This window comes from Camponotus floridanus, unplaced genomic scaffold (assembly GCF_003227725.1).
Source record: "Camponotus floridanus strain SB8 unplaced genomic scaffold, Cflo_v7.5 scaffold7, whole genome shotgun sequence".
Classification (NCBI taxonomy): Eukaryota; Metazoa; Arthropoda; class Insecta; order Hymenoptera; family Formicidae; genus Camponotus; species Camponotus floridanus.
In genome coordinates this window covers 93,637-116,038 of record NW_020229838.1, presented here as the reverse complement: position 1 = coordinate 116,038, position 22,402 = coordinate 93,637, and the positions used below count along the sequence as shown (strand labels likewise).

Here is a 22,402-nt window from a genome sequence, read left to right as displayed (position 1 = left end):
CAAAAATGTAATTCTATTAAAATAATTTTGAATCTCAATAAATAAAATGTTGAAACGTTTTACATGTATTTGTATAAAAAATAATTAATAAAATATTTTATTAAACAAATATATTTATATTACAAATATTTTAAATATTTCGAAATAAAACCTAGAATATTTTATTATAAAATAATTTCAAAAAGATTTTTAGATTGCTATCTCACGGCAATAAATTTAAAAAATAACAATTAATAATTAGAAATTAAGAATTAGAAATTGCTTACCCAACGATTGCTTCGCTCGATGTTTTCCCGGACCTCTCTTCCTCCTCTCTTGGTTATTTCTTGCTGTTCTTTCACAAATTGCACTCACTCGCGAAAACGTAGTTAATTACAATCAGCAAAATACGAATAAATTGTACGACACTTTATATGGTATTCAGACTTTAATCCCACGCGACGCGCAGTTTATTATATCGATGAGAGAACAATGCAAAAATTCGCACGAAAATCACACATCACTTTCTACAATAATGCTATTTTTGCTGTGTATAATCCCACGATATTATTACACGATGTTCGTTTATCACGAGAGTTAATCATTTGCGTGAGCTGATAATCGTTAATTGTAATTATCGCATTTCAAAGACAATGTCTAAAAGATCAGTGTGATTATTAACACACAGAATGGTTTGTGTCGCTGTCTATTCCTCGCTCGAGACTTACTGCGCGAATACAAACAAGGTCAAGGTCTCACGCTGTTATAAACAAGTCTCGGAATTCCTACGACGGGTACTATATAACGATCTATCATAAAATATTTAACATAATAAATATGTTGTGTTTCATCTTAAATTTTTTAATTAATTATTAACAATCAGTGAATGTCTATTAGACGACTTTTGAATACTTTAATTATTCAATTTTATGATATGATTCGTGTATTATTGCGCGTTTTAAAATTCGAAAATGATTGGCAAGTTAAATTTAAATAATTTAAATTAAATTTAACTCCACAAAAATGCAAAACGAAATATATATATCTCGAAAATCCAAGTATATTTAAATAAATAGTTGCCTATAAATATTTTGGAGTGAAACAACGTTTTATATTTTCCATTCTTTCATTAAATAGCAGCTAGCACGATTAATTAATTCCCGCGATGACTTTTTTTAAACGTATTGGAACAGTTATTTATCGAAACAGATATTTCTAGTGATATATTCATTCGAAACATTAAAATCAGAGATAGGAATCAGAGATAGGAATTCGAATTATAAATAATTGTTTCACTGCGATTTTACGAGCAATAATTATTTCAAAGTGTTAAATGTGTTCGAATATAAATATCATTCGCTCCTCGTGCTTCAAAAATTTTTCGCCGGTTCAAATATATAATTTACTAATCATTTTCGAATTGAGATAAACGTAATAATATACGAATTGCAGGATCGAATAACTTGAGTAATCCAACACCATGATATCGATATTAATGTTAATTAATAATATATTAATTAATGATCGTTAAAATATGATAATTAATAATCGTGAGAAAAATTAGATTTATAAAAAGACTAGATGGAATCATTATTAAAGAATATTATTGATGAACGATATACACCTTCCTTCACGTACAAACGTTGATAAATAACTGTCGAATAATTTTTCGTCTCTCTGCGCGGCCTTGTCATCTTCCCCTTCTCTAATGCCTTTTTGTTATAGGATTCGATTTCACTGTGACGTAGTGACATACCATCAACACACGTCAGTCATGACCTCGTGACTCTGTCATTCATACGTTGAGACTCGAGCGAAACGGCAGTGAAAACTTGTTCCGTGTATCGTCATATTATTCTCCAAAATGCGCGATCGCGAGAAGATTAATAAATGCCAAAGGCGATCATTTTCTATAATTGTTATAATTAGCAATCATCAGTCTGCGTAATTAATTAATTATTACGACCAACGATAAGAATTATTGCAACATTTGTTTGATTCAAATAACGGAAAATCATACTTCACGATATTTAAAGTTTGGAAATTTATTAGATTTACAATAATGGATTTTGATTATATATTTTTCAAACATCTATCGATCTTAACTAGCATCGTGTAATATTACGTAATGTCAAGGTTTTCAGTTGATATCATTCTCGTTTCTAGTCATGGACAAAACATCATGAATACAGTAAATCGACTTTGAATTGAGCTATGTCGCCACACATTTAATTATTAAACACGATCGCGTTATTAATTTTATATCTTAATTTTCATGAATCGTATATTATATAAATGCGGTGTTTGTACATCGTAATTTGTCGAAGAACGTATTTCGCGATTTTATCGAAATTCTGTTGTGCAAACTATATCAGCAAATAATTACTTGATTATTCTCGAATATTGAGATTCTTACATATTTATTTTTAATTTTAGCTCTTATATATTTATTTATCTTTCAAAATCTTTTTTATTATATTATAAAATAATAAAATTTCGCTTTTATAAATATTCCATTCGTTTTAAAGAAACGTCAATCGCAAGAATTAATTAATTGTGCAAATGATTTCTAATTATTCGTAAGGAATGACCGTATTTGGCATCTCGTAATATTTTTAGTGATTATATTTCGAGAAATACGACGAAAGTTACTATAAAATGTGAGTGTATTTTATTCATTAGCAAGTAACATTGCTGTAGTGTTTATTATGTGATTTTCGAGTGCGATGATCATGATTTCGTGGAAACGTATAATATTTGCCTTGTTCTTTGTTACTGTTCATATAGTGTATAATTAATCGCGTGTGATTAATATCATGAATACTATACAAAATATCGCCCGATTTAAGTGTACTATTCTGCTAATTAATGCATATATGATTGTAATTAACTATATTGCCGCGAGTGTCATGTGAATGCAATCAATGAAGAAGCAGCAAAAAACAAGAGTGAAGCAGGAGGCTTGGAAAGACATCGAATAACAATGTCTATAAGGTAAATTATAATTTATTTGTTATTTGTGATATTAATGTTCGTTATTACCTTTACGTATATAGTGGTAATCTCTCTATTTTAAATTATCATATAATATAGCATGTTTAAAATATTTTAAATTTTATTTCTTTTAATACTTAAAATATTGCAAGTAAAATATTTATATCAATGAATATTTTATATAAATATATATAAAATAATTGAATTACACATAATAATTTTGTAGATGTTAATTGTTTTTTGAGATTTATATTATACATATATATGTATTATATTATACATATATATATATAAACATAAATTATCTCTTTTATAATTTCAAAGCAATATGTTTGTTACAGAATTGTGTAACATATAAATAAAAGTACATAAAATCTATAAAGTAAAATACTACATTAAGAAATTATATAATAAAAATACTTGCAGTTTTTTATTTCTTTAAGATTTAAAGATTGATCAATCACGAACTATGTTAATTAAGATAACGGCATTTCGATCACTTAAACATAGTCTGTAATTGACTAATTTGAAACCTATATTTCAAAAGCTATCGCTTGAATATTGGCATTCCGCATCTGCTCAAGACTGCTTCAATTTGTTCCGAGATCCATTATATGTATTTAAAGAAACATTAATTGTAATTTATTTAGAATAGAGATATTTCACATTGTGGGAGAGAATAGGCAGACAATAGATAAGATCCAACAGGCAGGCGGTATACAAAACCGACAGAAATAATTAATAATCTTGTAAATGACGAATTACGCCTTGACATTTTTCCCTACTTGATTAATCGCTATCGCTTTTCGCAATGCGCAATGCTTAAGATAAAAGAAAAACCTTTGAGAAAACCGCTCTCTTAAGTGTCGCCATTTTATTTTTTGCGTGTCGTTTTAAGAAAAATTATACGTATAATGGCAGCCGCCTATTTCTTACTTTAATGAAAGTCTGCTATTGACTAAAACAAGTTAAATGATGTTAAATCATTTAAGATAAATCATTTAAATTATTTAAGATAAATAATTTATTATGTAATAATTACGTAAATAGTTTTTTATTGAAAATCTTAAAGAATTATTTTTTTAAATATAAATTAAATATAAATTAGTCATCTTTTTCTTTAAATTAAAAAAATATATTATATTTTAAGAGAAGAAATTATAAGAGGAAGATACTCAAAAAATATATTTTTTTACCATTTTTACTTTTTAACTTTTTAATAGACAAAATTTCATAAATATATTAGCACAGCGAGTTATAAAATTAATATATTAATAAAATTGATATATTGTTAGTGAGCATTTATATAATTTATTCGTTTTAGGAATATCTCTTAAATCTATACTAAATATGAGTCGTGCTTTACTGATCCGATAATCCCAATAACTTGAAAAAATTCAGGCTATAGACACCCCCTTTGCACTCGAGATGTCTTTATCACGATGAAATATTCGTATAATACCGCTTTGTTCGCCCACGCCGCGATCTATACCGTATATAGGGAGAGCCCTTTCTGGTCTTTCACGACCCTCTCTCCATTTAATCCGTCCAAACCTCCCTTTTTCGCAGAGAGAGCAACCGGCATTTCTATATAGCGTATAGTGTCTGCACGCGAAAACATGGTTTAATGCTGTATATAGCACCCACGCTCGCGCGCGACCTGCGAGGATTTATATCCGGATTTACTAAACAGCCGCTCACAGGTAGCCGGATAAATATTTAATTGCGTGAATTATTTATTATGCCATAGAAGGCGACCTTCATGCATTGTCCATTCTTCCTTTTCCCCCCTCTTCTTTCTTCTAAACTTTGCAAGTTGTGTACACTCTTAGTTCGGTATATTTATGTCTCAACATAGTATAAATAAATTCGAGAGTTTACTATGCGGAGGTAAAAAATGCGTTCATTAAAATATGAAAGATATTTAAAAGAATGTAGTAAGTTAAAAAATAAATTAAAAAATAAATTAAAATAAATTTTTAAAAAATCGATTGTTTTTATCATACAGAAATATTTTTTAAACTTGATTCTTCTCTCTTCCAAGAGATACATACGTTACGTTTATCAATGTGAAAATTAATCGCGATAATAATTTCATAAATATTGAATATTACAAAAATTTTATTTTAATGTAAGATCAGTCTGCTCATGATAAATTGAATGAACCGCGATAAATTGAGATAGAACGTACATTTCGTAAACTAGTAGTTTGATTACGAAACGATGCGCTCAATTAATGTAATAAATTAACGGAAATTGTTCGAACGACCATGTCGATCGGAGATACAATGTGGTAACAAACCTAATCGAAGAAAGTCGGAACGCAAAAGTTGGAGATAAAGTTTAGTGCGGTCTGAAAGAATCGTCGAAAAAGAGGGAAAAAGAGAGATTGAGAGAGAAAGAGAGACACAACTTCATCGCATACATCACGATAAGCTCTCCAAGCTCGCGTGTGCCCTATATGGATCACCATGGAAACGAAAAGGAAGCTACTCAGGACCCGGGAATTCCTCGCGAGGAATATCTCGAGTACGGTTGTAGTCGCGCCGCGAAGATTCACGTAATATTGCACGCACGCGACGAGAGATTGTGTCGCGAAAAGAAAATTGAGATGAGCATGTATGAAGCTGCCGAGAATGGCAAGAGCCATTGTTGTGCGGGGCACAAGACGCCTTAAATATTTTATTTTACAAAGAAAGCCACGTTCTGCGATAAAATATATCTCATGACGCTATAAAAAAATTTATACGACGAAATATATTTGGAAAAAGTGCTTCCTTTTTATTCAGTCGGTCGCGCGTATTACCAGTATAATTTACTATAAATTCCAGAAACATATGGAGAATCTGAAAACAAAATTACCAAATCAAGCGAGAGAAATATATCATAATAAAAGAGAATAAATTTGAGAATGATTTTATTCGCGAAATGCGCTTGTATCAAATACGTTAAGTCGCGTCTGTAAAATATTGATTTTTCACATCTTTTCAGTTTCTCACGAGACAAGATTTCTTATTTTCTTTCTGACTCACTTCGTGGAATCCTCGCCTATAAATATTTCGCGCAATCTAAAGAGAATTCCCTGACCAGTTTTCTCGAAAACTCTCGTTACGACTCCCACGATTGTCGTATAGCTGGATGCTTTTTCATAATATTTTACACGCGAACGCAAATTCGGACATATGTGAACCTGTTGTTCTTACTCGCGATTTTACAAATATTGCGTTCATATAAAACGGTGAGCATCCGGTAGCTGAAAATTTAATAAATACAACAATTCTCGAAATTTATTCGAGGCTGCACAAAGCATGTTTTACGTGTGAGGTCTTTGAGTCGAACACAAAGTGAAATTGCAGAGTAGAGACGAGGGCGCGAAGAGTATACCTGTTTGCATCTTGCGACTCTGTACGTTTAGCACGGAAAATTTCAATCTTCCCTTAAAGCCCCTAGTGCTATTTCGTTCCGAAGACAGAAGCATCGTCAGGCCACGTCCATTATTCGCACGCTAGACACACATCGACCAAAGCGAAACAACGGCGTCTCTCGCTCGTTCGTTGGTGAATCATTGTTTCCAGAGCGTAAACAGCCACGATACACATGTGTAGATATGCAGGACGCAGATTGTTTCCACTCTAAAGGCGACGTTAGTGCAATATTTTCGGAATCGCGTTACGCGGTTTGACCAAAAGAGGATTATGTAGATTAATGCGCTAATAAATTTCGCTCTTTTTCTCTCGATCATATTTTTGTCCGAGCGATAACTATTTTTGTGAATTAAGTTAAAAGATTAAAACAATCCGTATATATAAATGTATAACATGTCAATCAAAAAATGAATGTTTTAATGATTTTATAGATAAATACTAGTTATATGAAGAAAATGTTCATATCACAAAAAATTATGTTATATTCACAAAAAATATAAAACATATAATGTTGACAAATTTTGTTCTGTGTTAATACTTTTTTTTGGATAAATTCGAAATAAATTATTACTCGAGAGGGCTCTTCTATAACTCTATTTTTCATATCACATCAAGTAGAAAGCGCATAAGAGGATTGTGCCTGTTTATGGCAAAAAGATTTATCACCGGTTTTGTAAACGCGAGGGTCGAATTGTAATTTCCACCGCGCCCCATAAATAACCAATCAAACTCGTAATCGTACGCACAACGTCAAAAGCAAGGCTGGCGCGACCCCCTCTGGAGAGAAGGGTGCTCTCGGCACCCTCGGTGATGCGCGACACCCGTTGCGTTTTCCCGCGAAAGTTGCGGAAGAGAGCCCGGCACTTTCTTTGTTCCTGCTCGCGTCTCCCCTATACCGTCTCATTGTGCAACTAAATGAGGATTGAGAAAGCAGGGAGATGCTGCTCCGATACCGGGTGCCCTCCCCTTTCCTCTCCTCTTTCCTTCCCGCGATCTGGTGTCTCGTGTGTGTGCGTCGAAGGATCCCGTTTGCAAGTTTGTCGGGAGGGAGACTTCTTAATGAGCCTTCGCCACTTTCAATCCTGCCAAAAGCGTAGACTGCGAGTGAAATCCTTAACGCATCGCCTTACAAAACATTCGTGCATCATTACGAAAGCTGCCGGAGAAATTTAGAACGCTCAGGTATCAATTGGTATATATGTATATACGATTGATTAGCTGTAAGTCTCCCAATGACAAATATATAATAATACTCAAGATAACGACAAGATAACGACAATAATTAATTTATTATTTTATCGCGGAGAGAATCAGAAGAATACCTCAAATTCGATATCCTCGCAATTTTCGTCTGGACAGGATTTTAAGAATGATACTTAAATTAGGAGGCGGGCAGCTTGATTCCAGTCGATCACAATGCAGTCTCAGAAATGCACGAGTGACGGCAGAGAGAAAGGAAGAGAGAAAGTGGAGAAGAAAACTCTTATGTTACAATGGCCACGTCATTCGTCGTTGCTTCCCTCCACAATTTCGCGACTCTTCAACCCCTTTGCATGGCCTCTTGTTACACGACGTTACCCCGCCGTTCCTCTTTAAGGCTTCATTTAGGATGGGGTTACCACTCGTTACGGCTGCTTCACAAGTGAGCTCTTTTTCCATGCACGCGGCACGTAACAGCGAGTTACACGAGTAGGCGCACCAAACGGAAAAATAAATCCCTCGGGGTCCTCGAAGAAATTATTCAACAGATGCACTGTCGCATGCACTTTTTCTGTGTCCGTTAACTTTTCTTATAATCTCGGAATAAGTCGCAGATTGAACATTAGATTTTAAATTAGTTCGCCATTATCAATCTTAACATTATAATAACTAGAAAAAAATTGCAAATTGCTAAAATATACTTGAAAAATTTTGTCTCGTTGAAAGATATTAATTCTTCCTAAAAAAGAAAGAAATTATGAAATTATTTTTACTTATTTTTATTTTATATGTATTTAAGATTACAAAAAATTATATATAAATATAAATTATATATCTTGCCTTTTATGCAATTTAAAAAAAAATAAATTATAAATGTAATGATTCCTTCTTTTAGTTCGTCATTTTTATCATTTTTATCATTGCATCTGATTTTTTCTCGTCATTTTAAAATAATGTTTATGGAAATCCGCATGAGACAGACGCGGTTTTAAAATTTCACGTGTAATAGCTTAATCTTTGCTGACGTACGCGACGGTTTCCGTCGTGGCCATAGGGAATGCCCGGAAGAAATGTCATCGTGATCGACATCCAAGAGGTACTCGCCGTACGTGCATTCTCGGTAACGCGAATCCGATGCTTTTAAACGGTGCTCATCGCATCGCGCACTGTGCGATTTTTCGACCAAAGCGAGCGAACGCTAGTGTCTTCCGCGCCGAAGGGACTTTGGCGGTGCTCCAAGCACGCGGAAAAGCAGTCGTCTTCTTTTCTACGTTCTCTTTCTTTCTGTATGTGTCTCTCCTTCTCTCTGTCCGTCTCCCTGCTCATTGTCACGTATGATAGTTGAAAAGGTTTAAGATTCCACGGCTATGAACGAGAATTACCGGTTCGCTCCAGTCTGTCCGTGACGAGGATGTCTAAACGCGAACACAAATAACCGGGTCGTTCGGAACGACTGGTTTTCCCGTGGCATCGATTGCCATCCCTTTTGCTATCTCGTCGATTGACAATTGTGTACACGGAGCGAATATTTAGTTACACATATTTGGAGAATCCTCACCGCATCGATACCATTTTCCTATCAAAAGCCTTCGAGCGTAAATTTTTATAGTTTTCACTCTAATCGTACAATATATTTCTCCAATAAAATACTTTGTCTCATATCAATTCATTGCTCATCAAAAGATTTTGCAAAAATGATACTAGATAATAATTATTGATAAAATCTATCGTTGAGGAAAATTAATTTGATGATAGTCAAGAGTTTGATGAATTACAATATAATTGATATTTAATCGCAATGTTTGTAGTTTTCTCGTTGTGTAACACACATAATTAATAAGGGAAAATGTAGAGTCAAATTTGCGTTTATAGAAAGAGAGAGAGAGAGAGAGAGAGAGAGAGAGAGAGAGAGAGAGAGAGAGAGAGAGAGAAACGATTGCATTGAATCGGGTGATTATGACGTTCCCTGTGCGTACACTGTTATTTGACAGTATCCCAACAGTCGGCTTCCTTCCACGTTGGCTTCTCCCTTGAAGCGCGAATGCTCCATAAATCAGTAATTAATGCACTTGCCAACAGATAATTAGCGGCGACACTGGTGTCTAGTACTTTCTGAAATATGTACCGTACACTGCGCTATTAAGGCTCCTGATCGACGCGGCAGGTGAATGAACTCGGAGATCCCGCCTGCGATCTCGAGTTGTCCCAAAGCGAGCACGAATCCTTCGTAACGCGCGGATGTCGTCTATAATCGAATTAGATAAATATCTGAACGTGTATCCTAGCGGCGGAAGCTTATTATGACGGAAGTTGGATGGCAACTACGCGCACGCTCCCATCGTGACTCGACGGACGTTATATCCTTTGGGACACGGTGTTCGTATTATCGATGGCAAAGTTGCTGTTGTTATTATATATTGTTAGAAACTGATAGCAAATCGATACTCGCGAAGACGTCCTCGATCTGCGCGAAATTGATTCTCGGATTCCTTATTCGCGGAATCCGGATATTCGTATCCTTGGGGAATAAACGTGATCATATCTATATAATTTATAAATATTAAAAATACTTATACGCGTTTAAAGAAATGTATATGATTTAGATATGTATATTTATATGAGAAATTACATGCGAAATGATAAAAACAAAAGCAATCTTCTAACTTTTCCCTCCCTTAAAGAAGCGTCAGCTGTAATATTTCTCAAGCGTGATGTTTAATTATTTTTTCCTTTGGAATTTAATTAATGCACAAGTGAATTTACGGTCCCGTAGTTTTATTTGATCCAAGAGAGCATGCAAGTTTGCTTAAACGTAATATCATAGAACCGAATTGTTCCAGTATTGCATTGAACAAAGCTTGGGCGCGGTATCGAACCGTCTCGTGTATACGCGAAAGTTTACCCGGAACTCAATTCTGGTCGAATCATTTCGTTATTGGTTTTTATAAAGCTGTGCGCGGTGTATTTTCAAAAAAAGCAAAATACAAGTAGGCGGTAATGCAGGACATCAAACCGAAAACAAGTTCATAAATCTTCCCTTCGGACTATTAATTTCACTTTCGCGAATTTCGATTTTGAGATCTCGAATGTCCTTTTGCCGAAGCAAACGACCGCTCTCTGATTTATTTTGACATTATTATTGCGGCACGAAACATTATCGTCTTTCCTTTTACCAATAACTTTTCGATATTAAATATCTCAAAATGCGTTATTGAATCCGATGATATGAAATATCGAATATGTTTCTCTCATGAATGACAATCTGTAAAATAGCGTTAGTTGCGAAAGATAAAATATCGAAAAATTCAACGACAGAGAATAACGTGACCGGCGAGACGCGAAAGGATGGATAATTAATGGGCATCTGTTGGTCGCGTGAAATAGTTAGCGTTTCGTCGTGTTTGCTCGCTGTCATTATTTGACAGTCGTCTCGCCGCAAACGTACTGTGAATTGACTCATGCGTGGCGATAATTTGCGTTTAAAGCGGTGAGTCAATAAATTGATGGTACGAATCAAATTCGCTTCGTTTATAAAATAAGGAGCGCATTTATCTTTTTGTTATAAAAAATCGAAGGACGATCTTAAAACGACATATTTTGCATATTGTTCTATTACAGTTTAATTGTAAACTGTTATTCCATATGTATATATAATTTTAATAAATATTTAATAATCCTAATTACTATAAAATATTTCTTTCAAACAATTTTTTACATATTTATAATTCTGATATATAAATCAAATAAACACTTTTTAATTTACTGAGATATTAATGATGTTAAATCTTCAAATTGCTGCATTAACGTATATATTGTACGTCCCCCCAATCACCTTTCTAAAGCTCAATGTCATCCTGTAACGATCTATTTTGCGAGTATCCTTCGTCCGAGACAAATTGAATCATCTTCTACTCAGCGAACGTTGTCTCCTTAGGTTGGCCTATTTAAGCACGGTGACCTAAGCGCAGAATATCGACTGATGTCTCAATCTTTCAACAAAAAATTTTGAAAGAATAATGGATGGTTTAAGTATTTCTTTAAAAATATAAAATAACACTCTTTCTCGCTCGCGTTGTGTTTGATATAATAAATCGTACAACTCATAAATTATTTATTTATTAATTTATAATTTCCTTGAGAAGCATGGAAGATTGTTTAAAAACGATCCTGAATTTCTTTTTTTACAATCGGTTAACGCAATTGCGAAATTATATAATAAAATTACCTATTTTTATATTCCTTTATCTCAACACTGAATTAATTTAAATATTCCTTTTCACTTTCTTTTCCACATTTGACTTACACTTTGATACTTTTTATTGAATAAATTTTTTTCTGAAATTTTTAATTATGATTTGAAATCTCCAATTCTTATTGGAGATCTTAATCCTTTGTAACTTCTGACTAGATTTCTTTATATCAAATGATTAGTTTACTTATCAAATAAATGTAATTATATTATCAAATAATTTAAAAAAATGACAATAATGTAGAACCGATTTTTTAAAAAAATATAAAAGTTTGAAGAATATAATTTTACAACGCAGCATATTTTAAAATTGAAAATAATATATATACATGTACATTCACATTTTTAAAAGATTTAAAGATATTTAAAAATTATTTTATATAACTCAAAATATTTTTAAAGGAAATTATCTGTTTCTTTTTTAAAACAATAAAAAAGATATTTTTATATTAATTACATTTTCGGTCGCCTAAAGTTCAAATGTCCAGCAAAGCTATTTCGTAGTTTTTACGTAATGCATACGTATGCATTTTTTGTACAATTATAATGGAAATTGCATTGCAATTGTACAGCAATTAGACATTTTGCATCGAAAAATTATAGAATACATCTGCGGAATATTTATCAAGCAGTTACTTAGCTTCCGTGAGATTAGTCGAGATTGAAACCCCGAGAAAAATTCGAAGCACCATCGCGAAAAAATAGTATCCTCGATGCAGAATTCAGGCGGAGCATCGCGAAGCGCGCGAGGTTTTTAAATTTTTGAAAGTCTCACCGCAGTGTGTCAAGTGTATCATCGTCGTCGTCGTCGTTGTCAGTAAAAAGGACGCGTGGGGTGTATCGTGGGGGGTTGAGATTCCTGATATAAGAACACTTTGCCCGTCCGTGTCAAGTCTCAAGTCAAGCTCAACAAGACGCGCGAATACCGGGCGAACGTGGCCATTAGCCGCGCTCTGCCTCATGTATATCGAATACCTGTCACTGTCTCTCTGCAAATTCAATTTCGTGTTTCGGGATGAGAGCAATGCAAAGGAGAGAGAAAAGTCATCCGAAAAGAGCATCTTTTCTCTATTCATTTTTTTTCGGAATAATTCGACGGCATTTCATTCGCAACGCGATATAATTAAATGGATGCACATGATTCAATGCAACAAGGCAAGTCTTTCTATGCTAGGTGAAAAACCTTGCTTTTTATCATCTGCAAAGGTGATGCTATTGCAGGGAAATCTGTACATCATCTACGCGATTTATAATTTCTTCGAAGAAAGAAATATGATAGAAATATATTTAGATTTGAAATTTGTGATCTTAAATACATGTAATAAAATGTTTCGATAACACGTTTGCACGCGAGATTAAGCACTCGCTATACGAGCGCATAAACTAAAAACACGCGTCCACGTTTTCCGCACGAGTCATCGTGTTTGAAAAGTATGGAAACACATCGCCGTGTGCATATGACAGGATGTGCTTGGGAAAAGAGCATGCGGATGAAATTGTACACTGTTTTTGTGCGCGCATGCATCATTTAGAGAGTATACCTTGGTATCATTTGCGTAAAACTGCGAATAATATTTATCAAGTAACTCGAAAAATTTCGCACACTTTACAATCGAAGCGATATCAGTGGTGGTCCAAATCCGTGAGATATCGAAAGACAATTCTCGTAAAAATAGAAGAGGGAAAAGTATTACTTCGCCATCGGCGAAACAGAGTGCCTTCTTTTCGTCGCAAACTTTTGTTTCTCGATAAATATTTAACATCGTCGTAAAGTCCCCGTGATTGACATTACTAAACTATACGCGATAAATTATACGTAACGCTCCCTAGGACGTTATATAAATCGTTGCGGTAGACGACGTATATCCCCTGCGGATCTTCACGAAAATATAGAGCATTCTCCATCGTAACGGTCGTTGCTCCGAGAAGAGAGTTGCCGAATTAAACTCGAAATTACACTAAACAACGATTGCAACTGGCAGGAATAAAACGTTCGCATCACGCTCGGCTGAATAGAATATCGTCAATCCAATATCAGAATGCCCGCGTTAATCATTCAACCGATACGTACCTAGAGATATTCCTCCGGAACACGAAACTCGATCTACAAATTAGATCGAGGAAACATATATGTGCACGCTAGTCATTGCATAAACGCAGTAACGTACAGTGTCATAAGTGAGAAAATAATACTTATTTTTTTAGATAACCTTATAATCAATGTTAATAATTGCATGATTGATTACTTTGATTAAATTATTTCCATCAATTTTATTTATATAATTTTAATTATTTGTTTTAATATATAAATATATACGCATGTCTTTTCAAATTTTTTTAACATCTTTAACAAGATATAAAAAAATCTTTCTAAATTCTAACCCGCGCAATAATCTTGTGATGCAATTTTATCACACATATCATATTTTAAAAAAATTTTTTGATATAAAGTTATATATTAAATTCTATTTATTGTAATGTGAAAATGTGGTTACATAATTATTTAATTAAAATAATCAATCACGCAATTTATTAAAAATGTCTCTAATACGAAACAAGAATTATTTTCCTCCAAATCATTCGCTTGTCGCACTCGTATGCAACGGTCAGATCGTGATGCGGGAACGCGGATGACATCCCGCATACGGATTAATTCGGCGTTTTTACATCAGCATCGAGAATCGTCATAAAAGCAAGTTGCAGGTGCAAAGAGGAGAAACGGAGGAGAGTGAACCGACGGCGGTGGCGCCGATGGTTGAACGTGTGCCGGTGCATCGAGAGGGATCAATGAACAAGTTCAATAACCTTAAATCCACTTGTGACGGCGGACTACCCCATCGGGTACGACTGACTGCATCGCTCTTCAACAACCAAAATAGATATTCATTTTCCAAGAGTGCCATTTTCCCAGTCCAGACACAAATCCAATACCGCTGATTTAAGTGCCTCCTCTCACTCTCTCCCCGCTAAGGTCAAAGACCCTATCGGCGCTACCTCGCGCGCATCCCAGTCCGAAACTCACGCATTACGAAAGAGCTAATTACGAGATTCGCGAGAGTCCCATTTATTTGCTTCTTCCGTCTTCAGAGATTCGTTAACGCGACAATCCGCCATCGCGACGAATCGTCGTCAATTATAATCTGTGAGCGTGTTAATATGATCTTTCTATATAGGTCCTTCTCACTTTTAAATCGAAACACACAAGGATGACCTGAAATATTAATTGTAAAGTAGCATTTCTTGGATTCAGGCATTCAAATACGAAAGCTGGTATCGCGAAAATAAAAAAATAAAGCAGGTTGCAAAAGTTGACACCAAATATACTTTTGTGTGGTATGTTTTTATTAAGCGCCGCGTACCCTGTAAATATTCCGAGCATTTTATCGGATGGATGGCATCTTTGCTCTTCAGCGAAAATGTGTGTCTTGAAGACGCATGCCGAAACTTCACGCGACAACTAATGTCACTCTTTCTCGAGCACATGCATACTTTATCTTCTCTAACAGTTTTGCCGTCGCCAAATCTCACGTAAATCAGTATTAAATATGATATTCGCGCGACGAGTCACATAATAATAAACGACGAATTACGTAGTTCGCAAAACGAGAAAATGTAAATTTCACCTTTTTGTTTGCAATTATGGCAAATTAACCGCATAAAGTAGAACAGCGACATTTGCTTATTCCCGCGACAACCGCGACGTAATTGTATTTACACCATGCAGTTTTGTTTTTTTGTTTACCGAACGAATTATTACGTTGTATCGCTAACGAACTCGTTCGTTTTGTAGATCGCAGTATTTTTTTGCGAGAGAGAATTAGAAGATAGTCTAAGAAATTCATACAAGCAAGCTTTTTATCTCTTTTTTTTACTCTTCTACATAAAAATTATCAGTGCTATTATAAATTATAATAATTTACAATTTTAAAGCAATTTTATTTGAAAAATAGGAATTTATAATTCGCAAATATTTTGTGTTAAAGATTAAAAAATTGTGAAATAGATAATTTTCATTCTCACACATATTCAATGAATAAAATTCGCGACTGATATAATCATGTATATCAACGCATATAACGAATACTTATTGTTAGTCTATAATTATATAATCCCTTTCTAAAATTATTTTTCAAGTGGAAGAAAACCACTCACCTTACATATAAATTCGAAGCATGAAGCAGTCCGATTTATAGCACCAAATCGATCACAGAATGCACACGAGAATCCCAGGAACGACTTATATCTGTGTAAAATATACCCGGTTCCACACGCGAATGCAGAGAAAATTAGTTAAAATATAAAACCGGTAAGATTTTCCTACGATTTCTTTTTTTCGTCACGATCGTTCACCATTAAAAGCGATGCGGATATCAATCAGAATTTCGGCACGATCACGGCGAGCATCGCTCGCAAACTGAATATGTTCTCGCGGGGGTGGAAGCATCGAGTAGAAGTGAACCACGGGTGCTGGAGAGGGTAAATGGGGCAAGAGGGGTTGAGAGAATGCGCGCGTAGAAGAGAAACGACGGACGATGAGTGCAAAAGGGGAGCTGGACGGAAGTTGCGAGGGGGATAGGCGACGTTATTGGCGCGTGCACGGATCGCCGAGTTACTTGAACGAATGGTTAAACTTTATGGATCGTCAATAAAAATTTGATGGTTTTTTTACAAATTCTTGGAGTCAAGCTTCCTCGCAACTTCGCTCACATCGTTCATAATAAAATTTCTTGATTAATTTAAAGTCGATTGTTGTATTCTTGACGAGAAAATAACAGGAAATAAAGTTATGTCAAATGATAAAAGATTTAGAAATTTTTTCACGATATTTCAAAAGGCAAAACTTATATCTAATTATCACTTAAAAAGAATTTGTTTTATTATAAATATTAATTAATGAAACTAAATATATTAAAAAATAGTGTCTAGTGAAATTTTTAAAAAATGCATAGCTCCAAATTGGCTAAAGAAAAGAAATGATTTTGCAAAAGGTATTAATTTCTGAAGAAGGAACTATAATAAAACTAGTAGCAAACTAATAACAATCGGGATTATTCAATGTCTTACGCGCAATTCAGAAATTGGGTCACCGGGAAAGAAAGTTTAACTGAACGTCATATGCTATAAATTGACATCGAAAAAAAAAATCTGACATTTTTAGGCCTGGTTCGCTAATTTTTGCTTTCGGCGAAGAACGTGATTCGCTCCTCGGCCATTCAGCCGTCATCCTCCATTAACACGACGAATTTCGGAGGCTTTCAAAGTTCGCGTTACGATCATGAGCGCGACCTATATTAAGGAAACTCGATTCTACAGACACTAAAATCCGTTCTTGGATACTTTCTCCAACGTACATACGATATTTCACTCTCTGGGATTTTCGCGACAATTTGCCATTACTGGCAGCTGTGAGAAATTGCTATGCAATTTAAAGTTATTCCTCTATTACACGTTGATCGTGACTCTTCGTGAAGAAAAATATAGATGCGCTTCGTCTCGCGTAATAAAGTCATCATATTCAGCGCATCGACGAGATAAATTAAACTCTCGTAATACGACCAGAAGAGATGGAAGAGTCATCATCTCGAGCGAAATGATCTCTCGACAATTATTCGCATTTGCTATAATTGCTTCGCGATGAAACGCAGGATATCGCGATCGGACTGATCGGACCTAAAGTTACGTACCATATATTCAACCGAGAATATTTCATAAAACGACACATACCTGGAATTATTCAATATCCGCGGAATCCTTTGAAGTCACCCGCCGAACAGTCGGCTGCTTCTTTAAAGTTCCTCTTCTTCTCGTTCTCTTCTCCTTCATCCTCCTTCATTTATGTGTCTGTCATGTTCCGTTGCTTCCGCAGCTACGCTTCTCCTTCTATCTCGCGAAGTATCTATGACCTCGTCACCCCGACGAAAGGATGCTCCATGAAGGAGAACGCGAATATTTCACGAAAACGTCCCGATTATGGAATAAATTAAGAGTGAGTACATCGTCGGTAATAGCTTCTATTTGCATTTAGAGATGAGATTGCCCTCTCACTCACGTAACGGAGGTTTCCCTCGAGGATCGAATCGAGGAGACAACTTAAAACACTTCCAAGTAACGTGATGCCATCCTGCAACAATATCGATGAAATATAATTTTAGCAAAATTTTAATACAGATATTATAATATAACAAACGTGGATAAAATTAATCTTTTTATCATAACTTAAAAATTGTATCATTTTCACAATGTGTTTATTATAATACATAATAAATGGACAAAATATTTGATAATATATTGAATATATCTCTTTATCTATATCATGAAATTAGTAAAAATATATCGAGATTCACGCATATAAAATATTGCGCATTGTTTTAAATGTCAAATTATATCGAATGCATAATACAATGATATAGATATTCAATTTTGTGTAATAGAAATCACTAAAGTAATATCATAATTCAATATCTCAAGACCACAACCGTATCGCAAAAAGATCAAGCGGACGTTATTGTATCGTATGCAGCCTATTCCTGAGAATAAACCGACCGCATCCACTTCCACAGACACGCGAGCATCTAAGAATAATGTACAGATGCGAGGGAAGTAAGTGTGAATTAACGGTAAGATCAATTCTAACAAACACAACGCTCCGAGTACAATTTTTATCTTAGATAATAACAACCATTATTGTGATGCTACGAGAAGAAAGTTGAACGGGATACGCATCTCTTACAATTAGATCGATGCAGATAACGGACGGGAGAGACGAAGACGAGGAAGACGATGACAATACTTGCTGCAATCGTGCGACCTTTTGCAGCCCGATGTTACGGGAAATCCTCGTAACCGACGTGATATCCGCGTGTTTGGATGTGCAACTAACATGGGCGGATCTCTTCTGGCTGGCGACCATAACCGGCATGACTTTACTGGCCTGGGCTGTTCTGTATTTTCTGCTGGGCGACGTGGTGTTACCAGGTGGCAGCGTTTTCGGTCTTCTGCTTCTCGTCGTTTTCTCCTATATACTTGGCTGGACCCTCACCTACATTCCTCGGTTGCATCTACCGCCCATCTTCGGCATGCTCCTAGCCGGTATAATATTACGCAACACCGACGTCTATAATATACATGACGAACTTGGACCGGGCACAACCTCCAAGATCAGGACCTTCTGTCTGACTTTCATTATGGTACGTGCCGGTCTGCAGCTGACGACGACCGCGTTGAGAGCGCATCCTGTATTCGTGATGATCCTCGCGCTTGTACCATGCACTATCGAGATGCTGACGATCACTGTCTCATGTAGATATCTTCTTGAATTTCCATGGAATTGGTCTTTCATGACAGGGTGAGTGAATTATATCTTATATCATCGCATTGATTAATAGAATTTTTTATAATTATATTGAAAATAATCGCTAGTTCAAATTATTTCATTATTACATATTATTATATTTCCAATTATTATACAATATTATATAATATTATATTTCTCATTATTATACAACATATATTTTCATCAAAAAACATTATTTATTTAATTGAAAATTTTACACAGTGTTAAAAATATTATATTTTTCGATTAGCTAAACTTTTATAACTTCTTAAGATGAAATAAGCTGGAGACTAACGATTATAAAATTCTTACTTTACCGCAAAAATATAAAGAAGATTTATGCAGTAATAAGTTGTCTTTCAAGGACAATCATGGCCTGCATGTCCTCTGGTGTAATGGTCAACTGCATGCTCATTCTAGCTGAACAAGGTTACGGAGAAGATAAAGGTTTCACCAGCTTATTATGCACGGCAGCGTCTATCGACGTCGTCCACATTGTATCTCTGTTTTCCATCTGCTTCTCTTTCGTTTTTAGCAACGGTATAATAGAAATCATAAGACAATCCTAAAGTGTCATAATGATACATAGATCAATTTGCATTTCTTTTTAATCCTTTGAAAGATTTTGCATGTGAAAAAAATTTTGTGACAAAACAAAAATAGAAAAATATGTATTTTATCCTAATTTATATGCAATTATTATTATGCAATCGAGAAGTACTCGTATCCTGTAAATTACGTTTTAAATAATTCACAATTTCCATTGTACATTAAAAGAATATATTAATGATTTGTGATGCTTAGCACCGCAAAAACTGGTAACAAACTGCATAAAAAAGTCTAAACGTACGAAGAAAGCTTTCTGTATAAAGCGAGATATACATCTTCGTAGATGACAGGAGAACAGAATGGTGGTCCTATATCCCCGGCGGGATTCGAGATTTTCTTTTAGGACTTATAGTGGGAATTATCTTGGGTTTTGCCCTGGCCTTTTTCCCTCATCGCAATCACGTAGGTACTTTATTCATTTCCTCGCGTCCAAATGCCCGCGAAATTCGGGTCACGTATCGCGAAAGTACGTTCGTGTAATCTGAACTAACAAGGGTAGACTTATTAACGCCCCCCTTTTCATTATGTTTTATTAAAATATCGCTCTCACCGAGAGAATAAAATTCGAAACAAAATGAGAGTAGTTTACTAGTTTCGTGCAATTTTACAGTAAATAATATTATTATACGTACATATAATTTATTACATGAATACAATTTATATTAATTTATATTAATTTATTATTTATATAATATTTATATTAATTGCTCCAATTTTCCTATTATGTATATCAGAAACACGCAATGTGGTATCGCATCTGTGGTTTGACTCTCGCATCTTTGATGTGCACCACAGCAGCATCGAGACTGGCGATTACAGGTGGAGGATACCTCGCTACCATCATATTATCGTTTATAGCAATTCACGGATGGCGACTCTTGACGGTTTCGTATGATGTAAGTAGTAAATATATAATCAAAAAATTCGAAATTTTCTCATCGTTAAATATCTTGTCAAATATCTTTGTCGATAAAAAAATCTCAAGATTATTTATTCTTATAAAAACCTAAAAAAATGATTTCCCTCATTCCCTTTACATTGCAGACGTCGCCTTTCCATAAAGCGTTTTATTTTTTGTGGCATTTAGTGCAACCGATTTTAGGGGGCGTGATCGGTGCCGATATCGATTTTAGAAACTGGACTAAATCAAGATTCAAACTCTACCTCGGCTGTGTACTCATAGGTATATTCGTGAGTCATCATTTTGATCAAGAAATAATGAATTTTAAAAATACGAGTAGAGAGGAAATGGAGTATATAAATTTATTTTCTTAACACATTATCTGCAATAAAATTTTTGGAATTAATTTTCTCTCGCGTCAATATCGTTTACCATATTACTTATATATGTCTTAAATGCAGATACATGTATATAAATAAATAAATTAATATAAATATAAATTTTATAAATTAATATAAATAATAATATATAAATTTTATATAAATTTTATATGATATAAATTTTAGTTTCCAAATTTAGGTGCGTAGTAGTACCGCCTTTCTAACGACGCTTAGAATGCCTTTTACGTGGAAAGAACGACTTTTCGTCGCTATATCTTGGCTACCGAAGGGAACTTTACAGGTAAGAAAAGAATCATCTGGTTTTCATGATAAATTTATATCGTAATAATATTTTTAACATTGAAATTATCAGTTTAACTTGAATGCCAATGAATGAAAATTAGGCAGCGCTAGCACCGATGGCATTCGAACGCGCTAGAAAGGAGGACGACCCAACGAAAATCGAATTAGCTCTCGATGTAGTAAGGATTTCCGTAATCGCCATAGTACTTCTGGCCCCGCTTGGCACGATCGGCATGATGACTTGCGGCCCCTTTTTCCTCAACAAGATCAGTATCGAGGAACAGCAAAGGGAGCGTGAATTGAGCTATGCGCGTCTGATTGCTTTGCAACCTGTTAGAACGCGAAAGCAAAGAAAGAAACTTGCCAACGATTCTATTAACACTCTTCCGATAGAATCGATACCGTAGGATTAAATGCGAATGATTTATTTAAATATATCGATTTTCTACCTTTTGACAAGGCGCGCTCGCTCCTTCATTTCTTGCGAGAAAATTGTTGGGAGAAGAGACGTTATACTATAATAAAATTTAGTTATAATTTTATTAGTGAAAGTTTATTAGTTTACTAATTAGTTAAAATTTTATTATGCTATAACAATATTTAATTAAACTATAGAATTATTTGAAATAAAAAATAAGAGAGGAAGAGAGAGGGGAATCTTTTTGTGTTATAAAAATATATATCTTTCATATAATAATACATATATATATAAGCCATGTTATGATATTCGAACCTTGATTACTTTCTCTCTCTTTCTTTCTGTCCCTCATCGCATTATTATCGCATGGGAATTTAACAAGACATTCGCTCAGATTCTCGAGTATCATCCTTGCTGTATTTTCCAGGAATATACACACGGCGATATTATCGCGCTGCGGAAATGACTCTGAACGTCTTACGTACCAGGCTGCGCCCGATGAGCTTTAGGCAGGCATCGCTGTTGACGTAAACAAATGCATCAGAGTGTGCGAGACGACAACGACGACGGCGTTGTATTATACACGAGAGTGCATTTGCTTCTGCATTTAA

At 34.7% G+C, this 22,402-nt stretch overlaps 2 protein-coding genes across 8 annotated transcripts in view; one reads left to right on the top strand and one right to left on the bottom strand.

Annotated features, from left to right (window-relative positions):
• The window catches only part of LOC105254782, a 188,080-nt gene extending 170,373 nt beyond the window's left edge, over window positions 1–17,707 (bottom strand). Inside the window, exon 1 of one of the 2 annotated variants that reach the window (XM_011263672.3) lies at window positions 17,572–17,707. The gene's annotated coding sequence lies outside the window, so the exon portion shown is untranslated. Of the gene's footprint in view, window positions 1–266; window positions 789–17,571 lie in introns of those variants that run through there. The other variant, XM_011263671.3, reaches the window with a different exon arrangement.
• LOC105254783 (sodium/hydrogen exchanger 9B1-like) lies at window positions 2,579–21,873 on the top strand. 6 transcript variants are annotated; one of them, XM_025413609.1, is made up of 9 exons: window positions 2,579–2,973; window positions 18,316–18,447; window positions 18,584–19,192; window positions 19,545–19,720; window positions 20,073–20,191; window positions 20,524–20,685; window positions 20,834–20,980; window positions 21,270–21,371; window positions 21,475–21,873. In XM_025413609.1, exons 1-9 carry the CDS (start codon window positions 2,963–2,965, stop codon window positions 21,778–21,780), a joined length of 1,764 nt encoding a protein of 587 aa, XP_025269394.1. In that variant the 5' UTR covers window positions 2,579–2,962; the 3' UTR covers window positions 21,781–21,873. The 6 variants fall into 6 exon arrangements, with proteins under 6 accessions (XP_025269394.1, XP_019884168.2, XP_011261976.1 ...); XM_020028609.2 differs by having other exon boundaries at window positions 21,444–21,517; XM_020028607.2 differs by lacking the exon at window positions 2,579–2,973 and adding an exon at window positions 17,736–17,833.
• The last annotated feature ends 529 nt before the right edge of the window (window positions 21,874–22,402 follow it).